Consider the following 21,985-nt stretch of genomic DNA (forward strand, 5'->3'; position numbering starts at 1 on the left):
CAGGGGTGGGAGTGAGTGTGCACAGGTGTGGGACAGCATGTGCCAGGGGTGGGTGTGCCCAGTTGTGAAAGAGTGCATGCAAGTGTGTGTGCACAGGTGTGGGAGTGTGCCAGGGGTGTGCACGTTCAGGGTGTGTGTGCCAGGTGTGGTCAGTGTGTGCCAGATGCCATGTGTGGGTTAGTGTGTGCCGGGGTGTGCACGTTCAGGGTGTGTGTGCCAGGTGTAGGTCAGTGTGAGCCAGGGTCCTTGTGCATAGGATGGGAGAACACATGCCAGATGAGTGTGCTCGGGTGTATGAGTGTGTATCAGAGTGTGCGTGTACAGATATGAGAGAGCCTGTGCAGGGATGTGTGCTCGGCTGTGTGCCCAGGTGTGGGATTATACAGAGGTGGGTGTGTGCACAGATGTGTGTCAGAGCCGTTTTGCCTAGGTGTGCGTGGGCATGCCCAAGTGCTCAGGTGGGTGGCAGGCCTGTGCCTGTGTGACAGGGAAATGCTGGTGACCACGCTGGGCATCTCCCTAACTGCTGTCCTGCCTCTGGTGTCCTGGGGAAGCCCCTGGGCAGAGTGAGGCCTTCCCCGAAGGTGGCTGCATCAGGCGGGGGCCTTCCTGGCAGGACGGCCATTGCCCATGGAGAGGAGCAAGTGCCCTCTGGGCTGGCTTTCCAGGAGGAGGAGCTGTCTCTCCCCCGAGCAAGCTGTCACTGAATCTGTGGAGAAGGGCTGTAGTGGGGCTGCCTGGCCTCCTGACCACACCACCAGCCCTCCCTGCCACCTGGCCCTCCTGGCTTGGGCTGCTTTCCCTCTCTGCCCTGGGAATCCAGGAGAACCTGGCCTGGGCAGTTGCCTGGAGTGCTCTGCTGGCTCCTCTACCTCCCTCCTCCCAGGCCCTGCCCCTGCCCCACCCTCCCAGCCCCCTCCCCTGGTTGCACTCCGTCTGCACCTGGGGAGGCAGGGCAAGGGTGCTGGCCTGGGCCCCGCCCTGCCTCCCCGCTCCTGCTCTCCCTGCCTCCTAACGTGGGCGCCCCCGTACTAACTCCCTTTCTCTCTTTCCTTGTAGCTAGAGCACATTCAGAAACACATATGGTATATGTAAGTAGCTTCTCTGACCACTAACGCCCGCTTTGCCTGTTGCTGTGGCCTGGAGGGCCTGTGAGGAGGGGGGAGGGCACTGGCCAGCGTGGGCTGCCCCAGCCTTGCTGTCAGCTGTCCTGTGCTGGTGTGGCAGGAGGCCTGCAGGGGTTGGTCATAGAGACAGCAACAGGACTCAGGGGCCCAGATGAGGGCGGGCCTCCCACCCTCCTGGCCACCTTAGGGTGGGTGGAGTAGCCTCGGGCTAGCTGGAGTGAGTGACCCCTGGTGCTGTGTTGTCCACAGAGGAGGCAAAAATGAGCCTGAGCCAGAGCAGCCCATCCCCCGAAAGGTGCAGATCCGTTCACTGCCCAGCCTGGAGGATATCGACCCCGACGTGCTGGACAGCATGCACTCCCTGGGCTGCTTCCGAGACCGCAACAAGCTGCTGCAGGACCTGCTCTCTGAGGAGTATGTCCTGGGTGGGCAGGAGGGGCTGGCTTGGCCATGGGCTCCACGCTCCAGCTCTGGCAGCTTTGGGGAAGGCAGCCAGAGGCAGAGTCCTCCTGGACCACGGGCAGGCACACTGTCCAGGAGTGTTTGGGAGCCAACCCTCCTGGTGCCTCTCGCCTAAAACAGGGAGAACCAGGAAAAAATGATTTATTTCCTCCTCCTGGACCGGAAAGAACGGTACCCCAGCCATGAGGACGAGGACCTACCCCCCAGGAATGAGATAGGTATGAGGCCTCCAGCCCATGCTGAGTCCTGGGGCCTGCTGGCAGCCAGGGCTGACCCCTGTCTGCACACAGACCCTCCCCGGAAGCGTGTGGACTCCCCGATGTTGAACCGGCACGGCAAGCGGCGGCCCGAGCGCAAGTCCATGGAGGTGCTCAGCGTGACAGATGGCGGCTCCCCGGTGCCTGCGCGGCGAGCCATTGAGATGGCCCAGCATGGCCAGAGGTGCGTGCCTGCCCTAGGGTGTCACACCAAGGCAGCACCCTCCTAGGCTGCTCTAGATCTGGCCTCGTCTCTTCCCACTGGTCCTGAGATCTGGGCCCAGGCCACTGGCTGATCAGAACTGCACGGTGCTGGGGTTGCTAGCAGGACCGCACAGGCTGAGCTGGACTGAAATGGACTAGGCTATGCTGGGCTGAGCTAGGCTGAGCTGAGCTGGACTCAGCTTGGCTGGGCTGAGCTGGGCTGGACTGGGCTGAGGGGCTGGGCTGAGCTGAGCTGGGTGGGCTTCACTGGGCTGAGCTGTGCTAGGCTGGACTGGACTAAGCTGTGCTGGACTGATCTGAACTGGGCTGAGATGGGCTCAGCTGAACTGGGCTGGACCAGGCAGAGCTGAGCTGGGCTGGGCTGACTTGGCTGACTGAGCTGAGTTGATTTGAACCGGGCTAAGCTGGACTGGGCTGGACTAAGCTGAGCAGAGGAGAACAGGGCTGGGCTAAGTTGGGCTGAGCAGAGCAGAGCTGGGCTGAGCTGGGCTGAGAAGGGCTGGGCTGGGCTGAGCTGGGCTGAGCAGAGCAGGGCTGGGCTGAGCTGGGCTGAGCTGGGCTGGGCTGAGCAGAGCTGGGCTGGGCTGGGCTGAGCAGAGCAGAGCAGAGCAGAGCAGGGCTGGGCTGGGCTGAGCAGGGCTGAGCAGAGCAGGGCTGGGCTGAGCTGGGCTGAGCTGGGCTGGGCTGAGCAGAGCAGAGCAGAGCAGAGCAGAGCAGGGCTGGGCTGAGCAGGGCTGAGCAGAGCAGGGCTGTGCTGAGCTGGGCTGAGCTGGGCTGGGCTGAGCAGAGCTGGGCTGAGCTGGGCTGGGCTGAGCAGAGCAGAGCAGAGCAGAGCAGGGCTGGGCTGAGCAGGGCTGAGCAGAGCAGGGCTGTGCTGAGCTGGGCTGAGCAGGGCTGGGCTGGGCTGGGCTGGGCTGAGTAGAGCAGAACTGGGCTGAGCTGGGCTGAGAAGGGCTGGGCTGGGCTGAGCTGGGCTGAGCAGAGCAGGGCTGGGCTGAGCAGGGCTGAGCAGAGCAGGGCTGGGCTGAGCAGGGCTGAGCAGAGCAGGGCTGTGCTGAGCTGGGCTGAGCAGGGCTGGGCTGAGCAGGGCTGGGCTGGGCTGGGCTGGGCTGAGTAGAGCAGAACTGGGCTGAGCTGGGCTGGGTTGAACTGGGCTGGGCTGAGCAGAGCAGGGCTGTGCTGAGCTGGGCTGAACAGAGCTGGGCTGGGCTGGGCTGGGCTGGGCTGAGCTGGGCTGAGCAGAGCAGAACTGGACTGAGCTGAGCTAGGCTGAGCTGGGCTGGGCTGAGCAGAGCTGGGCTGGGCTGAGCAGAGCAGAACTAGACTGAGCTGGGCTAGGCTGAGCTGGGCTGGGCTGAGCAGAGCTGGGCTGGGTTGGGCTGGGCTGAGCAGGGCTGAGCAGAGCAGAGCAGAGCAGAGCAGGGCTGGGCTAAGCTGGGCTGAGCTGGGCTGAGCAGAGCAGAACTGGACTGAGCTGGGCTAGGCTGAGCTGAGCTGGGCTGGGCTGAGCTGGTCTGGGCTGGTCTGGGCTGTGCTGAGCTGTGCTGAACTGGACTGAACTGGGCTGAGCTGGGTTGAACTGGGCTGAGCTGTGCTGTGCTGGGCTGGGCTGGTCTGTCCTGTCCTGTGATCAAGCCATGTTGAAAGCTGCCAGTCCAGAAGGCTTGTCCCTCATTGATGTTTGACCCTCTGTGGGTGACCAGTGGCAGTGTCGTGGCCAGGGATGTGGAATCTGGGAGAGTGCTGAGTGGGTGTGTGTCCCGTAGGACCCCTGGAGGGAGAAGGGGTGCCCAGAACCTGCATTGCCTGGGTGGGACGGAGCTGTAGGAGGTGCTAGGTGTGGCCTCTGAGCAGGGGTCTCCAGTCTCCCCTCCCCAGGTGGGAGTCCTAGTTGTGTGGGACAGACATGGGCCTGGAGTCCCATCAGCCCTGGCTGTCATTGTTCAGCCTTGGGGTCTGGGCCAGCACCCCACTGCCCCCTCTCTCTAGTGGGCAGTGGGGTGCCAAGGGCCTCACCAAGGAGCTTGCCAGAAACTGTGGAAACACAAGGCAGCTGGGTGGCCATCAGGATAAACTGCCAGACCTCAGTGCTGGCCCCAGGCCCTCACCAGGGATCAGGGCTGGCTGGACCTTTGACCCCAGGGTGCCAGCCCTCAGGGTCCTCCTTCCAGTTCACCAGCTGCCAGCCTGGGGCAGCCAGGGTCCCCCTTGACACGCTTTCACCCAGGGTCTCCTCTGGTGTCCTGCTTGCTGTAGGCATGCTGCTCCTTGCAGGACCCTCCCAGCAGCCCGAGCGCATGCCTTCTGCTCTGGTGGCCATCACCTTCCCTGGGCCTTGCAGGGCAGGCTGGGGGCCAACCTGAGCCCTTCCCACCCTGCATGGCCTGAACTCCTGCCCCCACCCCCAGGCCTGGCTGCTGTGGGGTGGGACTGCCCCAGGGTCTCAGAGGCCTCTTGGCCTGGCACACCTAGCCTGCTTTAGCTTCTGGCTTGGCCTCTTGGCACTGGGCCGCAGGGGCCACTGTCCAGGACTGGAGGGGTCCTGGGGCTGGGGTGGGGGCTGGGCATCCTCCGAGGCCTGGCCACCCTGCCCAGCAGATTGCTCAGGCAGGCTTGCTGTGGCTCCTGCCCCGTCCTCTCTCGCCGTCTCTGTGTGCTGGTCTGGGGTTGTCAGGTCATGCCCTACCTCAGAGCTGTGTGGAGGTCTCGCCCGTGTGGCCCGGGCGGCAGACGGGCCTGGCAGTGACCTGCGTGCGTGTGGCCGCGGCAGTAACTCTGTTTTCTCGCTTTGTTCCTGCTGTAGTAAAGCAATGTTCAGTAAAAGCCTGGATATCGCTGAAGCCCATCCCCAATTCAGCAAAGAAGACAGGTACACACCCTGCCCGTCCGTCCGCCCTCCCAGCCCCAGACACACAGCCCCTGCCTGGCCAGGCAGGCACAGGCAGGGCCTGGAGGCGGGGCGGGGCTGGGCTGCAGGCGCTTCCTCACCCCTGCTCTCTGGGAATGGAATGTCCAGCCAGCCAAGGAAGGAGCATGGCCAGCTGTGCTGTGGCCCAGGAGGGGTGGGTTTGCTGGGGCAAGGCTGATGGCCAGCCCGGGGGGAAGAACCGCAAACGGTGCGTACACAGGCCCAGGGTGGGAGGCACCACTATGCTCCCCACCCTAGGAGCCCCACGTGGCAGCAGGGAGGCCTCCCTTTTGCTGGCCCTTGGCCTTGGTCCAGTGGGCCTGGCTGGCACTGGCTGCTGTGGCCCTGCTGCCCATAAGGGCTGGGATCAGCCACCCCGTTCCCCTGTGCTGGCAGGTGGTGGCTGACACCCTGGGTGGGGGCACTGCCTGCAGAGCTGCCTCCCAGAGCTCTGGCCCCTTGGGCCTCGTCCCTGTGGAGCCTGCCTGTGCCCTGGCCCCTCCCTCCCCCTGCACCCCCTCCACTGTCCTCAGGACCGCGCCTTTCCTGCCGTGCCAGTTGTAGCTCAGTGACCGGGGGCCAGGCAGGAGGCCTGCTCAGCCCCGGCCCTGCCGCAGCTCCTCTGCTCTCCTTGCGCCAGGTGGCAAGCTCCTGGCTGGCCTGGGGAGCCGGGCCCTGATCTTGCTTGCTCGTGGCTGCTGCCCCCGGGGCACCCCCTCTCCCTGGACACCTCCTCGGGGCCGGGCTCCCTCTCTGCCCCTGGGCTTTGCCCAGTGCTGGCCCAGGCAGGCTCCTGGCAGAGGGTCTCGCTGCCTCCCTCTCCCTTGGCAGTCAGGTGGGGAGACCTGCAGGTTGCTGCCATGGGGCCCTTCCCACAGGTGCCCGGGGGCCAGCTGAGAGCCAGGCAAGGGCCAGGGTGGCCAGGGTACTGGTGCCCTCAGTAGCTCCTGAGCCCAGGAGCCAGTCCTCGGTATGGGCCGGGAGGCCCTTTGCAGCCGGGCTGGCCACAGTGGGCACACTGGGGGCAGTGTGGGATGGTCTTTTACTTTTTCCTGTCCTCTTCTCTCCTGTGGCTGCCACCCCTGCCCCCGTTTCCCTCCTCTAAGGACGGCAGGTGCTGCTGCCCAGGGGTGAGATGGCCTTTGCTTGTCCTCTCTTTTGGTGTGGTGGGGCCAAGGCCTGTGCCTGCCCTCAGGCAGCTGCTCACCTGTGGTGGTGGACACATGGGCTCTCTGCTGTGCCTGGCCAGTCTTCAGCCAAGTGGGGCAGTGATGGTGCAGGAGGGGGGCTCTGGGCTGGCCGCAGGCGTCTCTGGTGGACATTTGTGGATGTGGAGGGCTGGGCTAGTGCCCAGCTGGTGGTCCACACACCCGTCACTGTGACAGCTCAGCCTTGGGGTCCGTGCTCAGGCAGCAGAGGAGTGGACCCAACAGGAGGCTTGGCAAGGATGGGGCTGGACCCAGTTCACAGCAAGCCTGCACCTTGCCCCTCGTTCTGCCATCTACCAGGGGCCTGCAGACCTTGCTGAGGCCCTCTGGGCACCACATCCTGTGCCAGGCCTGGGCTGCTGGTGGCTCCTGTGTGTGGGGAGGAGCCCCAAGGACCCCAGCTGCACACTGGGTGCCGATGGGTGAGGCCAGCAGGGCGATCCTAGGCACAGCTGTGCATCCAGGGACCTCTTAGGGTTGGCAGGTGTGAACCAGGCCCCAAGGCCCGGGGCTCTGGGCTGGGTCTCCAGGCCTCTTGGTGTCCACCTGGGGAGAGGAGCAGGAGCCCCTCCTGGCCGAGTCACTCTTTTGTCCTTTGCCACCCCCAGGTCTCGGTCCATCAGTGGTGCCTCCTCGGGCCTGTCCACGAGTCCACTCAGCAGTCCCCGGGTGAGTGACTAGCCATCCTGACCTCAGCTGTGGGTCTGCCGTCCCGCGTGCGCAGGGCGGGGGTGGGCACAGGCCGGGACTCAGGCTGCCTTGTGGCTGCTGCTCTTGCTAACTGCACGTTCTTCTGTTTGTGTTGTTTGTTTTCTCGTCATTCCGTTTTCTTTTGTGGCCAACCCTCCCTGGCTGCCCGTCCGTCCTGCTTGGGGTCCTGTTTGATGCTCTGATGCTGGGTTGCATGGGGCGGGTGGGGCATGTGGGCGGCTGCATGGTCACCCTGCCCGCTTGTTCTCTGCTCCCTCGTAGCCCATTAGAAAGTCCATCCTGCCCCCCCCTCCCCCCGAGCTCCCCTCCACGGCCTGTCCCCTGGCCACCTCCCTGGAGCCTGAAGCTTGCCGGAGCACCTCGCGGCCTGGACCCGTCCTCCCTCCACAGGCCGCCCCACGGCCCAACCCCAAGACCCAGACCTTGCCGTGCAAGGCCAAGCTCACCGACAAGCCACTACAGGGCACCACGTCCAGTCCACTCCCCGCCTGCACCCAGGCCCAGCCTCCTGTCGCCAGCCTCAGCCCCCCGCTGGCCTTGCCCCCAGGCCCCCTGGCCCTGCCACCCCCTGCCCGGCTCCCTCCCGCTGGGACTGAACCGAACACCAAATCTGTCCCCACCATACAGGTGACCCCTCACCCCTCGCCGAGGGGCAGTCCCCTCCCTACCCCCAAGGGGACGCCTGTCCACACGCCAAAGGAGAGCCCAGCCGGCACGCCCAACCCCACACCGCCATCCAGCCCAAGTGTTGGAGGGGTGCCCTGGCGGACACGGCTCAACTCCATCAAGAACAGCTTCCTGGGCTCTCCCCGCTTCCACCGCCGGAAACTTCAAGGTCAGAGCCAGCACCGGCCAGGGCAGGGGACAGCTCCAGGGCCTGCCCAGCCCTATTGGAGTTGCCTACAGACAGATGGCAGGGTCTGGGGGCTGCTCTGCAGCCTTGGTGCCCTCTCAAGTCTGCCCTCGCCCCATCCCAGCTCCTCCCCTCATGCTCCCCACTGTACCCTGTATCCGCCACCTTCTTGGGGGCTGTTCTACGAGAAGCTGTGGCAGCAGCCACATTGCCCGAGGCTCACCTCACACAGGCTGGGCCAGCACCTCTGGGTGTCGGCATCGCCAGCTGTCAGCTCGAGCTGCCTGAGCCCAGGGAAGAGGGTCGGCTGCCACAGGTGGTGGGCAGTGCACAGGCCCTGCACAGTGCTGGGTGACCAGCTGGGTCTGGGCTGGTTGGAGGCTGAAGGAGACACAGCTCGACTTCAGCACCAGAGGCTGGACAGCTCCCTGCAGGCTGAGGGCTGGTGGGGTTGATGGGGGAGCTGGGGCAGGGGCTGAGCCTCTCCTTCTTCTTCCCTTGTGTGCAGTTCCCACACCCGAGGAGATGTCCAACCTGACCCCGGAGTCCTCCCCAGAGTAAGTGGGTCCTGGAGGTCTCCTGGCACCTGGACACCAGACCAGCTGGGGAGGGACTTGGGAGACTCTTCCAAAGGGCAGGTGGGGTCCTTCTTGAGGCGGCCCTGCTTGTTCCCCTGGTCCCACTGCAGACAGGGACCGACTGGGGCTGCTGAGTCTCACCTTGGGCCCCACTGGGTGAGGTGTGCAGGGGGTGCACTGTGCTTCCCAGGGCCTGGGAGATCGTAGGGACAGTTGGGTCTCAGGGAGTCGGGCTTTGCTGAGGAGGGACAGCTGCAGGATGCAGGGCCCAGCAGCAACATGGAGGACCTAGCAGGCTTGGTAGGAGCTTGGGGACATGGCCTTGGCAGAGGCTTGGTGACGATGGAGTGGGCAGAGTGAGATCTGGCCCTGGCCCTCTTGAATGCTGAACTTGAGGAAAGGACACCCAGGCAGGCAGAGCCATGGCCACCCTGCAGACACCAGGTGCCTGTATGGCACATCCCATGGTGACGCCTGTGAGCGTCCAACCCTCTCTTTGTCCTTCACAGTGGCCTCTACTGGTCAGCTCTCTGGCCACTGCTGATGTACATGTGTGGAAGTGCTGCGTGACCCTTGTGCAGTGCTGCTGCAGAGCACAGCCTGGTGGGGGTCTTGTGGCCTCTGCCTACAGTGGTGGTGGGGACAGCCTTGTCAGAGCGAGGGGAAAGACCTATCCTGCCATTGGTGCTCAGTAAGAACCCCGGGAGGCAGCCTGCTCTGTGCTAAACCCTCTGGGAGCGGCATATGCAGGGGAGCCGTGGACTTTCTGTCACGTCGTGGTGGAGGCACGGTGGCCAGCGGGTGCCTGGGAACCCTATTTGGTTCTGCTGTCAGTTGGGCTGCTGTCAAAAGCTGTCAGCCTCAGACTTGCAAGTCTTCTGTGTTTTGGAAAAGTTGGAAGAAAGCACCAACCCGCTTCCTCTCTCGCTGGTGGGGGCCCTCGGAGCCTCATCCCCTCCCAAGGGCCTGAGCAGATGCAGTGGCCCCAGGCTCAAGACGCCATCACCTCCTTCGTTCTGAGGACTTGCTCCCTGGCTGCCGCCAGCCCAGGTTGTTGGTGGCTTCCAGAGACAACACGAGGACAGGCTCCCTTGATTGCCCACAGTGTGACCCGCTTCCTTGTGAAGACTGGAGAATTCTCTCCTCTTGGGAAGCCTGTCAAGCAAGGCCCCCTTCCTGAGGGGTCGTCTGTTTCCCTGAGTTCACTGACCTAAGTGCTCTTCTCATCCCCAGACACTGGTGTCCACGCCCAGGCTGGACGATATGGCCCAGCCATGAAAACATTAGAGCTCCAGCAGAACCACCCCAGCCCACTCGGGCCCCTCTGGTCATTGGGCTTCTTTTAGACAGGGGACCCTCTGTGCCAGATGCCACACCACAGAACCCAAAGTCCAAGACCTCAGTTGTTATTCTCTGTCTTCCTTGAAGGAGGGGCTTCAGAAACCCATCTGTGTCTTCCCGTCTGCTCCGTAGGAGGCCCTGAGTGCCCCTGGTCTTCAGGCCCTGACGTGGGTACTGGGCATGGTCAGGCCGAGAGCTTACTTAGAGAGCTTCAAACAAGAGGACTTTGGGCAGCAGGAGCACGAAGGGGCTGGGTGGGAACCTTGCGCTCAAAAGTCATGCTGAGCCTCAGGCCAGCCCAGGGTGGGTGCTGCCCGCGCAGGTCCTCCTGCCCTTGCTGCTCCCCCTCTCTGCCCTGGGTCCAGATGCTGGCAGTGGCATGGGGGTACCTCCCTCCTGCCACCGGCCTCTGCATTGCCACCCCAGCCTGTGTGGGTGCACTAGATGTGTTTGCCCTACGGCTGCCGGTGTGCAGGCTGGTGGTCACTGGGGAGAGGTCCCTGCCAGCTCAGCAACTCCTGGCTTCCAGGGCGGGAGCCTGGATGCGCTCCACTGGGCACTGTGGTGGTGTCTGAGGGCCCTGGGGAGGAGCCCCTCCCAGCCCTGTGGTGGTGGGCAGGCTGGGTCCCCAGGGCTTCGGTGGGGAGACTGCCAGCAAGGTGGCAAGAGGCTGAGCCGTTTGCCCTCACTCAGAGGTGCCACCTGCACGTCTGCCATATACCCCTGGTTCCCATTCCCAGGGGCAGTAGCCCCCTATGGATGCAACTGAGGCTGGCAGTGTCTGCCCAACACACTGGCATCCAGCTCCTGTCCGGGCAGGGGCTACACTGCAGATGGTATCTGTGACTTAGGAAAGAGTGGAAAGGGGATGGGTGGCCTCATGCAGTGAGGATGAGGAGCAGGATGACCTGGGGTGGCAGGGGCCCATGTGGGCCCGGGCCTGCCTGTCAGGCAGCTGAGGCCCGCTGGGCAGCAGTGGGTGCTGGCAGGCCAGCGGCATCCGGTGCTGGGTCAGTCTGAGGAAATAAGGCTGTGGTAAGGTGAATCCCATGGCCAGGTGTAGATCACACTGGCCCTGGACCAGGTCTGGGAGAACAGGATCTACCTGTGGGGCCTGGTCTCCCAGACAGAGCCAGCAGCCATCATCCCTAGGACACCTACCAGATGAAAGGGGCCCGTGGCCCTGCTGTCCGCAGCTTCTCTCCCATGCCTGCCTGTACACCAGGTTGGGGGTACTTCTGCCAGGACGGGCACAGCAGACTACCCCAAACCCAGGGACCTGAGAGAAGGGCAGGGCTGGGGCTCCCTTCTAGCTCCCACCCCTGCCTGCCTGGCTGGTGTCCAGCATGTGCAGCTGAGACCAGCAGGGCCTCTGAGAGCAGGTTCAGGGTAGGAGGTGGAGTTAGTACATTTGGAGAGGGTTGGGACCACAGGCTTGGGCTAGGTTAGGGTTAGTGTGGGGGTCAGGTTAAGGTTTGGGGCTGAGTTTGGGGAGATGGTTATGGGTTTTGGCCACATAGTGGTGTTGGGAGTGGGTAAATTAGGGGTGAGACGGGGCCAGCATTGGGGGCCGGTGGTGGGCCTGCCAGTCATCACAGCCTCTGTCCCCAGGCTGGCCAAGAAGTCCTGGTTCGGGAACTTCATCAACCTGGAGAAGGAGGAGCAGATCTTCCTCGTCATCAAGGACAAGCCCCTGAGCTCCATCAAGGCTGACATTGTGCATGCCTTCTTATCGGTGAGGCCAAGGCAGGGCCTGGCGGGCTGCCCCCGCTCACACACACCTGGGTCCAGCCTATGCAGGCAGGCCGCTGGGGCCCAGAACAAGCCCTGGTGCCCTCTTGCCCACATGCTTTCCTTCTTGGAGAAGCACTGCTGGGGGCCCTTGGCCTGCAGCAGGGGTGGGGGGCTGCTCTGGGCTGGCTGTGGAGGGATGGGCTAGAGGCTGAGGGTGAATGCAGGTGGCCACACAGCTCAAGGGAGGCTGTGAGCTTGAGGGACCTGTGTTGGTTCCTGCTGACCTTCTGTGGACACCTGTTTCCTGTGCCCCTCTCCTCACCCATTGGTTTGTAGGCCTCACACAGCCCCTACCTTGCCCATGGAACCCAGTGGTCCCTGTGAGGGGGGGCCAGGCTTGGGGCCTTGAATGGGTGTCTCATCTTTTGGGTTCTGAAGAGCAGAAGGATCCTCAAAGACTTGAGTAGAGATATTGTTTTAGCCAGGATGTGAGCTCTCGGTCCCTTCAGGGGGCTTCTGTCCCTGCTGACATCCTGTCCTGGCCTGTGTCCTGTCTTGAGACTGCCTTGTGCTAGGCCAGGCCTGTCTGAGGCCTTCTTAGCTCATACCCCCACCCTAGTCCATCCTGGTCCACAATATGCTGGCACTGGGCCCAGGAGAATCATCCTGTACTGTGGTCATCCACACTGAGGATGCCCCCCCCAGGGTGGCTCTTCCCCACTGGACACACTGCCCGAGGGACCCTCAAGCCTTACTACCTGTGTGTCTACACCTAAGGACTTCCCCTGGTGCCCAGAGATGGCTCCAAACCCTGCCAGGGATGCCCAGCCTGGGAGAGCAGTTGGGTTTCAGGCTGCAGAAGACACCTGTTCTCTTGCAGTCCCTCACTGCTCTCAGGCCTGGGCCTGTCCCCTTCCCAGCCCCATCTTCCACATCCCTGCATGCTGCTCCTGGGTCGCCAGCCCAGCGTCAGCCAGAGCCAGGGCCCTGGTCCCTTCCCAGTGCTGGCCAGAGGCCATGTGCTGGTGCGGCCTGTCTGCCATGGCTCTGCCCATGCTGCTCAGCACTGGGGATCTGACTGAGCTGGGGAGGACTCAGCCTCTGTGTGCCTGGGCTCCGGAAGACTCAGGGCAGGGGACACAGACTGCACCCTTAGTGGGGTGCTCTGATGCTCCCCTTAGCTCCTGCTCCCCAGCCTCAGGCTGCAGGGGTTCTCCTGGTCCTCCCCGCAGGCCCTTCCCACAGACCCCAGGGCCACAGTTTACATGCTCCTGACAGGCGGGGGCTGGGGACAGTGACTCTGTTAGTCTTGCCTGCACCACGCCTGCCTCACAGATCTGGAAACAGATTCAGGAGCATGGGGCCTGCGGCCTGGATTCTCTGGGTTGAGCCGGGCAGAGCTGCAGGGCTGCCTCCCAGGCTGCCTCCCAGGAGGGCCGGCTACGCTCATGCTGCGTTGTGTGCTCTTCAGATCCCCAGCCTCAGCCACAGCGTCATCTCCCAGACGAGCTTCCGGGCTGAGTACAAGGCGACGGGGGGCCCGGCCGTGTTCCAGAAGCCGGTCAAGTTCCAGGTGGACATCACCTACACGGAGGGTGGTGAGGCCCAGAAGGAGAACGGCATCTACTCTGTCACCTTCACCCTGCTCTCAGGTGAGCCTGTGGCCGGGGGCAGCTTTGGATGGCTGTGCGGCACAGGGATATGACCCCCATCTCCCCCAGGTCCCAGCCGCCGCTTCAAGAGGGTGGTGGAGACCATCCAGGCCCAGCTGCTGAGCACCCATGACCAGCCGTCTGCCCAGCACCTGTCAGGTGAGGCGGAGGCTCAGCTAGGGCACCTGTGGCTAGCGAGTGGGTGTGGCCAGTGGCGCTGTGTGGATGGGAGGTGTGAGGGCCCAGCACGGCCTCCCTGCCCCAAGCTGTGGCTGCACCGCTCAGGAAGCAGGGCCCCTCCCCGGGCACAGCGGGCGGCAGCACACTGAAAGGTGCCTCTTGTCCACTGTAGAACCCCCCCCGCCAGTGCCAGGACTAAGCTGGGGTGCTGGGCTTAAGGGCCAGAAGGTGGCCACCAGCTACGAGAGTAGCCTCTGACGCTGGCAGGTAAGGTGTCCGGCCTGCTGCCGGGGTGGGGAGGGGCTGCGGGCAGGGCCTGGCAAGAGCCAGGCTGGCCTTGAGAGGGGCACCCTAGGCCCCCTCGTCTGTTCTGGCCCTGGACAGGCCAGCGGGCCCAGCACCCAGGCAGCTGGACACTGGGGCAACCTGAGCAGGCTCTGGGAGTAGAGACCCAGGCCTTGCCCCTTGGGGCTCCCTGCCACAGCACCCTAAGAGGGCTGGGGCTCCCCATCTCCCTGCAGCTCCTGACTACCTGAAGCCCTGCCTTGAGCAGCACAGGGACCTGGCCGCAGAGCAGGGTACTCAGGGGAGGGCTGCTAGGCCCTGGCCAGCAGGGGCATCCAGGCCACTGGCATCTGGTGGGGAGAGGCAACAGCTGCACACCTGGCCCTGTGCATGGCACACGCGTGTGGGCCCCAGGAGGCAGGACCTGGGCACGTGCATGGCTGTCTGTTAGCCAAGGGTTTGCTGAGTGTATGCATGGGGTCATGGTGAGTCATGCAAGGGGGCTGGGGCTTTGGAGACACAAAACAGCCCAAGCCCAGCCTCTCTGAGCCCCAAGCCAGCTGGGTCTCACTGGGCCCTTTTCCCAGCCTGCTGTCTCCACAGCTGGGGCCTGTCCATCACTTCTGTGCGTGTGTGGGGTCCTGGAGGTCCTGTTTAACCCTGCCCCCATCTCATTCCATCTTCCTCCCATCATCTGTGGATGTGCCTCCAACATGCACCTCGTCACCCCACGGTGACAGCCCTAGCCCTGGCCCAGACTCCAGGGAGCCCCCACTCCTGGGAGCCAGCCAGTGCAGTGGGCAGGAAGCAGGGTGGGCCAGGTGCCCAGGCAGGCACTGTTTTGGGGCAGGGGGACGTGCAGTCGACCTGAGCAGCCTGTGCCTCCTAAGGGCCAGGCCCCACCGTAGAGCAGAGGGAAACAGAGGCTGGACGCAGCAGGCAGTGCCAGGTGACTGAGCTGAGGACGACAGGCTGCGTCGGCTCTGGAAGGGTGGGAGTGTCTGGGGGCAGATGAAGCCCAGGTTGGGGCCACTCAGCTGCTGAGGTCCTTCTCTGTTCCTGGCATCCCCACGAGCAGAGCCCCAGCCTCCAGCCCTAGCCTTTGTTGAGCGCTGCTCTTCAGACTATTGGTGCTCACTCTGGACCCTGTCTGTCCCCTTGTGGACCAGGGACTTCAGCCTGTCCCACTGTTGCCTGCCATGGGCCTCCTGCCTCCCAGCCCTTCCTGGCGTCCTCCTCCATACTTCAGTGACTTAGCTCCAGAGCTTGTCCCTCACAGAAGGGACAAGCGCAGCTCCTCAGGACCTCCTGTCCTCCAGAACCCTGGTGGCCACTCTGACAGGGAACCCAGCCCAGGGTGGGGGTGGGGAGGCTGAGAGGCCCCTAGTGAGCAGACCACATGAACATGTCCATCTGTCTGCAGGCCCCAGGGAGGGCTTGGAGGGACAGTTCCCACCCCAGGGCTCTGCTACCACCCCAGCCTTGGCCCCTGCCAGCAGGACACTCCCAGGTTCAGCAGAGGGCGGGAGAAGGCCAAGGAAGGGGGGGCCAAGACAAGTTGAGGGGTGAGTGGGAGCCACCCCATGCAGTGCCTGAGTGGCAGAGTGAAGATGCACAGGGGCCAGTGTAAACCATGCCAGAGCAGTCTGTCTGTCCTAAGTCAGGCAGGGGACAGAGGAGTCAGGCAGACCCCAGGACAGGGCTACGTCCTGCCTTCTGGCTCTGGCTGCTGGGGATCTTCCACTGCCACCTGGCTCCCGCCCCACTGCAGGCAGGCGATTCCTGCCCTGACCCCTGCCACTAGCTCAACTCTGTCCTTGCTCTAAGCCCTGCCCTCAGGGCCTAGCCCTGTGCCCCTGCCCACTCCCAGCACCGCCTGGTCCTAGATCTTCCCTGTCTGGGCCCTGCCCACTCCTGGCCCCACCCATCTGGGCCCAACCCCTCTGGGCCCTGCCAGAGGCTGCAGGTGGCCGGCCGGTCAGGTAGGAGTGGGCAGCCTTTTTCACTCTCTCCCTCCCTCCTCTCTCCATTCTGTGCTCCAGACACCACTAACTGTATGGAAATGATGACGGGGCAGCTTTCCAAATGTGGTAAGAATCCCTCACGCTCACCTGCACCTTAGCCTTGGCCCCACTGCTCACCCCACAGCCCACCTGGCCAGTGCTGCCCTGTGCTCCTGAGGCTTCTTGGAGGCTCTGTGAATGCACAGGCACCCGACCACCCAGTCTCCCTGCCCCGTGGCCCCCATCTTCTGCCAGGAGCAGTATCCATCACTCACTCCCCTCCCTGCGCAGCCCCTGTCCATCCCAAGGACCAGGGCAGGCACAGGAGGGACCCCAAGGCTTGGAGCAGGAAGGGAGGGGTCCCCATACCTGAAGTTGGTGAGGGTCCAAGGTACAGGTGCTGGCCTGGAGTCAGAATGGATTCTGTCCACCGGCTGGGCCTGGCAGGGTGAGGAGGAGGCCTGCAGGGCTCTGGGCTTAGATGGAGGTCAGGTTAGGAAGTAGAGTTGAGGTGCCCCAATGGCGTGCCTGGGCAGTGAGCACAGGCCTCCAGAGGGGTGGTCACCCTGTTTCTGCCCATTCTTCCTGCTTTCTGGGACCAGGAACCTGGCCTAGCTGTCTGTCCCCAGACCCCTGCCTGCCTGCCTATGCCCTCCATGCCTGTCCACCCATCCGTCCATCTGTCTGTCTGCTGCTGAATGTCCACGCTGGCCAGGGGCTGGCTCCAGGCCTCTCGGGAGGCACATTCCCTTGCTGAGTCCTTGGGTGCTGGCTGCAGCCTCCCCACCCTTGTGCAGGCTCCTGCAGGGGGCAGCTGCTGACCTCAGGGTCCTGCTCAATCTTGGGGTTCCTAGTGGGCCCTGGCCTTTACACCACTATTTCCAGAACGGGGTCCGCCAGCCCACATGGCCCCAGGCTGGGAGGGGAGAGGAGGGGTTCCCAGGGCTCTGCGGCCCCTCTGGGTGCCAGAGCCTCCCGCCTGCCGCCTGCTTGCTGCAGCCCTGCCGGCCTGCCCGCCCGCCTCTCAGACACCTCCTTGGGCTTTTCTTCCTCCTCAAGGCCTCTCCGTTCATTTGTTTGTTTGTTCTCTCTCCTTCCCTCCCTTCTTCTTTCTCCCCCACCCCTTTCTTTTTCTTTTCTTTTTTTTTTTTTTGTCTCTGTTCTGTGTACCCAGGCAGCCCATTGAGTAACTTCTTTGACGTAATTAAACAACTTTTTTCAGACGAGAAGAACGGGCAGGCGGCCCAAGCCCCCAGCACGCCCGCCAAGCGGAGTGCCCACGGCCCCCTCGGCGACTCCGCGGCCGCTGGCCCTGGAGGGGACGCCGAGCACCCCATGGGCAAGGACACGGCCGGGATGGGGCCGCCCGCCGCCCGCTGCGAGCAGCCTTAGACACTAGTCCCTCCCCAGAACAGCGCTGACCGCGGTGCCCACCGCCACCGCCTAGTGTGGACCCGGGCCAGCCGCCCGCCCAGACGTTGCCTCCAAGCCTGGGAGCAAAGGAGAGCGCGGGGCCGCGGCGTGCGGGCGGGGCGCCGCTCGCTCTCTTTTCTCTCTCGCGGTCATTGTCTCTGCCTGTCTCTGACGACGTCGCTTGTTTCCGCTCTGATACCAGGAATTATCCCGAAAAGCTAACATGCCACCTCCAGGAGGCCACCCTCTGCTCCGCGCGGACACTGGCTGACCGAAGGCAGCTGCTGCGGACCGCCCTCCCTCCTCCTGCTGCTGCCGGGCAGGCGGCAAGGCCAGCGCACGTCCACCGCCCCTGGCCCCCGTGCAGCTCCGCATGGCCCGCGGGAGGAGGGCCCGGCTCCGGATGCCTCCTCCAGCCCAGCAGACCTGCGGCAGGGACAGCCTGCCCTGCCGTCTCCGGGGCAGGGGCCGTGGCAGGTGAAGCCGCTCCTGGAGGCCTCCCGGCCGTCTCCTCTCCTCCGAACCTCGGCCTCTCCAGGGCCACCTCCTGTCTCGTCTGCATCCATTTCTCCACTGCCTCACTGGGGGCCGCGGGCACACCTGGCTTTGAAGGTCCTCCCTGGCTGAGTGGAACAGACCCTGTGGGCGCCGGAGCTCCCGGGGTTGGCCAGGCTGTGGGGCTGGGCTGAGACCAGTATTATTTATTTGCTATTTTAATTTATTGAGTTTCCTTATTTCTCTGTTCTCTGTTCAGGGAAGGGGTGGCGGCATGTCCTCCTGCTGTCTGTCCCTGCCATCCGTCCGTCCGTCCGTCTGTCTGTCTGTCTCGGGCAGGGTGGGTCCGGAGCCAAGGTGCCCTCTGAGGACACAGCCGTTGGGGGCTGGGGGCAGGGGGCTGGCCGGTAGATGCGCGCTGGCAAGCTACTGTAAACTTTAAAGAATTCCTGCAAGATATTTTTATAAACTTTTTTTTCTTGGTTGTTTTTGGAAAAGGGTGTGGGGGTGGGGGGACCGCGGGGGCAGGGCTGAGATTCTGTGTTTTGGTTCCTTGCTCTTGGTTATTTCTATATACATATACATATATATATTTAAAGAACTGCGCGGGTAGCTCTGCCCCAGGTGGCTTTATTGCTGCTTAGAAGCAGCACCAGCTCTGTTGGGGGGCTTGGGGCTGGGTGTGGTCCTAAGCAGGGCGGCTGAGACCGCCCTGTGACCCACACCTCTGCCCCTCTGGCCAGGCCAGGCTGGGTGACCTTGGTTTAGCGTCTGAGGGTGAAGGGGTAGAAAGAGGGCCCTGGGCTGGCACCCCACTGACACACGGGATGGCAGGCCCACCTCGGGGCATTTTTTTTATTAAAATTAAAAAAAAAAAGCTTTAAAAAAAAAAAAAGACAAAGTCAGTGGCGTGTGCCTCTGCAGTGTGTTTCTCCTGTACGTGGTGAGGTGAGGGGCCTGGCCACCCTGCCCGCTGCCTGCTGTCCACTGTCCACCGCAGACCCGCCTTGCTCCACCCTGCCTCCGGCTTCCGTTCACGTCCCTTCTGTCCAGCCGGCCTGGCCCCCGAGGCTGGCACCAGACGCGGGGCGGCGCAGGAGGCGGGGGCAGGCCCGATGCATGCCTTTGCTGTGGTGTCTCCCCTGCCGGCCCCTTGTGTAGATTTTAATGCTTCTGTTACATTGAAACTCCACCACAGGCTGGGATTCCAGGCATAAAACAAAACCAAACACCTGTAACAGCAAGAGCCACGCAGCACAGCCTGAGCGGGGGCTTGTCCAGGAGACAGAGCCACGCGGCACAGCGGCGGGAGGCGGGGGGGGGGGGCTTCTCCGGGTGACAGAGGGTGCCGAAAGCAATACCTCTCCTTGGCCTTCCTCTTTGTACTCCAGACACACGCGGACTCACGCGGACGTCCCCATCCAGTGTACCCCCTGTCAGATGACTGTGAGCAACTTCAGTTCCAGAACAATAAATTCCTTCCGAAAAGACAATTGATGCAAGGTCTCCATCCACACTTGATGCAAGGTCTTCATCCGGGGGGTGGGTTCAGGAAAGGCAGAGACGCCCCGAGGTGGCTCTCATCCCGGTGTGAGCCTGTGTTGGCTCTGCCCAGCTGAGAACAACCCCTGCACAGGGGTCCAGGCAGCCATGGTCAGTCACATGTTGCGTCATCTCCCCAGACTGCCCTGGTCTGAGACAGTACCACATTTAGGGACAGGGCTGGCATGGAGCTCTGCTGTGGACAGGGCAGCAGGGAACAGGAGCACTGTCCTCACCTCATCCCTGCAGCTCCACTAGCACCCTGAGACCTGCACAGGGTCACCCAGCACCTGGGCTTTCTCCTGAGAATGAGCCTTCCTGTTCCTTACTCGGGAAGAGTGCAGGCTGGACACTGACCTGGCCCAGAAGTAAGGGTCCAAGGTTGCTGAAGGATGGTCTCAGTCACACCCACTGTGGAGGGTCGCAGGCCATGGCACCATGTCACCCACAGCCTGGCTGCCCTTCTGCTGTGAGAGCATAAAGGGTGGATCCTGTTCCCAGGGCCAGAAGACAGCAGGCCCCATGTTTGGGAGGGCCTAGGAGTCCCCCACAGCCTGAAGGCAGATGGGGCAATCTCCATCAGGGTTCTGAGCAGAGAACACCATGTCCACAAAGCCACCATTTCCAGGCGTGGCTGCAGCGCGGCCTAGAGGCAGTGCCCAGCCTTTACCCTGCCATCTCTAGAGAAGGGCTCCATCACCTGTGCCAACACTGGGGGCTGGCTGACTGTGGTGGGGTCATCCGGTGCTCTGTGGAAGCTCTGGGGGGCTCTGAAGCATTCCTGGCCTCTGCCCAATACCTACCAGAAACTGTCTTCCACTTCTGCTGTGACAACCAAAAGTTCTCCCAGATATTGCCATGTATCTACTGGGGCGGGATGGCACGGTTGAGGCCCTATTCTAAAGTTCAGCATCTGGCTGGTATACCATCTTGAAGAAGGAAGAAAGCCTGAGAGCACCATGTTTTTCTGGCTTAGCTCTGAGCTCAAAGTCCAGAAGAAGAGTGCTGAGGTGAAGCTGGGGTCATCCCCATCCTGGATGTCACTATGTCCTCAAGGGAGATGGTTTCCAGAAGACACTGAGAGCAGCCAGGGGACAGACTCTATTGCTGTGACGCGTAGCACATTATCTCAGTTAATGTGAGCTTTAAGAGAGGTTCCAGGAAGGAACTGGGTGCCACCATCGAGCAAGGTGCAGAGTTGGCTGGCTCTGGAGGTGCCAGGTTGCAGGTCGTGGGTAGGAAATCTTGGCCTGTGGTCCTACGGTGCTTTTCTGAGAGCTGACCACACAGACCCACTGCACACAGAAGTCTACGGTTTGCTTAATGTGCCCTGGATTGAGTCCCAGAAGGAAACCAATCGACTGAAAAGACCTGCCGCTTCCCATCTGCACACCTGCTGCCCCTGTGCGTGGCTCAGGAAGGGGCCTTGCCCTTCAGTCTCACTTCTCCCACCAAGCTCTCTTGGTTTCAGCTAACAGAAGCCAAAGCAAGCTCATCCCCAAACTGTATTTATATAAAAAAATAAAATAGATACAAAAGGTTTCCTATGTGTCAGACACTGTCCTGAGCACTTTAGACTTAGCATAAAGCCAATGATCCTCAATGTTATTCCTATGAAGAAATTAAAATCAGGACTTGGGTGGGGTTCCCAATCCCTAGTTCTCGGGTGCATTTGGGTGTGTGCCTACCACGGCCTGGCCCGAGTGCTGGGTTCCCAGTCAGCTAGCAGTGGCTCTACAGGTGGACAGTGGGGATGGCTGACTCGTGCCTGCCGGGGCTGAGTGCGGCAGGAGCTGACGTAGGGTGAGGTGAACTCAGGGAGGAGACGCTGAGCACCCACAGGCCTCTGCTCACAGGGAGCCTGTCCCAGCTTCAGTCCCCACTTTAAGTTGGCCTCCTGAGTACAGAGTCCCTGGCGTCATGAGGCCTAGGAGCTTGAGAGAGGGTGGATCCTCAGTGCTCCACGGGCCAGCTGCCCGGCCACCCATCCTATGCCAGGGAGTTCATCACCAGAGGCGCCCGGGCCTCACTGGCAACTCTGCCTCCCGTCTTGCCCCCTCCCCACCCTCTTCTCAGTCTTCTCTCCTCGCCCTTAACACTTTCCCTTCCCTGGACAACCTCCCCCAACACACGCACACACTTCCTGTCACCACCCAAGCTTCTTTTGGTATCATCTGCCAAGGGATAGAGGGAGGTCAGCAGGAAGCCAGAAAGAGGAGGGTCGGTGGAGAGAAGACCATGGAGGACATCAGGCAGCAATGCCTGAGGAGGGGACAGGGTGGGCTGAGGAGCAGGGAGAGGAGTCCCCACCCAGAAGCCCAGCACCAGCCTGCGCCGGGACATGGAGTTCATGGTAGTCACACACCCAGGAGCACTATGGCTCCTCCTTTGATGGATCGTCTTATTAAAGGCCTTCAAAACAGACCCTGGGAGTGCCTCGTGGCCCATTTTACAGAGGGATTAGATTCCTATCGCTGCTATAACAAGTTACCCCCAACAGTAGTTTAGAACATAAACTTCTTCTCTTGTGGTTTTGGAGTCAAGAACTGGTAGGGCTCACTGAAGTGATCTCACAGAGCCAAAATCAAGGTTCCGGCAGGGCTTTGTTTCTTCTGGGGCTCAAGGAAGGCTCCACCACCCAGCCTTTCTAGCCTGAGGCCTCCCTGCGCCCCTTGGGTCAGGGCCCCTGTCCACCTTCAGAGCAGGAGAGCAGGCTGTGCTGCACGCGGCTGTCTTCAGCTCCCGGCTCTGCCTCTGCTGCCGCTTCATGTTAAGGCCTCTGGTCACACAGGGCCTGGTCCATCTCCACGCCAGGCCAGTACTTCATAGTGCTCACCCATCTATACTTTAAAACCCCAGCTGTGTCAAGGACATTGGTGGGATCCAGGCACTGGGACCCAAGCACGTTGGGGTGAGAGACGTCATTTTACTTGCTCAGGTCTACTGACTAGCCCCTGTTTGCACATGAGGTGGGTGACACTCTGGGTGTGGTCCTTCCTGGGCAAAGTCTC

General features: G+C 62.5%; 1 protein-coding gene across 25 annotated transcripts in view; it reads left to right on the forward strand.

Moving 5' to 3' along the window:
* Brsk2 (BR serine/threonine kinase 2) overlaps positions 1 to 18,925 on the forward strand; it is a 54,932-nt gene extending 36,007 nt beyond the window's left edge. For 2 of the 25 annotated variants that reach the window (XM_078045287.1, XM_078045296.1), the window contains exons 9-22: positions 1,060 to 1,091; positions 1,377 to 1,541; positions 1,710 to 1,807; positions 1,880 to 2,030; positions 4,875 to 4,940; positions 6,086 to 6,109; positions 6,796 to 6,856; positions 7,160 to 7,733; positions 8,260 to 8,308; positions 11,282 to 11,405; positions 12,876 to 13,056; positions 13,126 to 13,215; positions 15,564 to 15,611; positions 16,699 to 18,925. In XM_078045287.1, the coding sequence (XP_077901413.1) occupies positions 1,060 to 1,091; positions 1,377 to 1,541; positions 1,710 to 1,807; positions 1,880 to 2,030; positions 4,875 to 4,940; positions 6,086 to 6,109; positions 6,796 to 6,856; positions 7,160 to 7,733; positions 8,260 to 8,308; positions 11,282 to 11,405; positions 12,876 to 13,056; positions 13,126 to 13,215; positions 15,564 to 15,611; positions 16,699 to 16,916 (1,881 nt within the window). In that variant the 3' untranslated portion in view covers positions 16,917 to 18,925. Of the gene's footprint in view, positions 1 to 1,059; positions 1,092 to 1,376; positions 1,542 to 1,709; positions 1,808 to 1,879; positions 2,031 to 4,874; positions 4,941 to 6,085; positions 6,110 to 6,795; positions 6,857 to 7,159; positions 7,734 to 8,259; positions 8,309 to 11,281; positions 11,406 to 12,875; positions 13,057 to 13,125; positions 13,216 to 13,408; positions 13,504 to 15,563; positions 15,612 to 16,698 lie in introns of all 25 variants that reach the window. The other 23 variants (XR_013437275.1, XR_013437276.1, XR_013437277.1 and 20 more) reach the window with 23 other exon arrangements.
* Positions 18,926 to 21,985: the final 3,060 nt, after the last annotated feature.

The sequence above is a fragment of the Ictidomys tridecemlineatus genome, chromosome 4 (genome assembly GCF_052094955.1).
Source record: "Ictidomys tridecemlineatus isolate mIctTri1 chromosome 4, mIctTri1.hap1, whole genome shotgun sequence".
In the NCBI taxonomy this organism is placed as follows: domain Eukaryota; kingdom Metazoa; phylum Chordata; class Mammalia; order Rodentia; family Sciuridae; genus Ictidomys; species Ictidomys tridecemlineatus.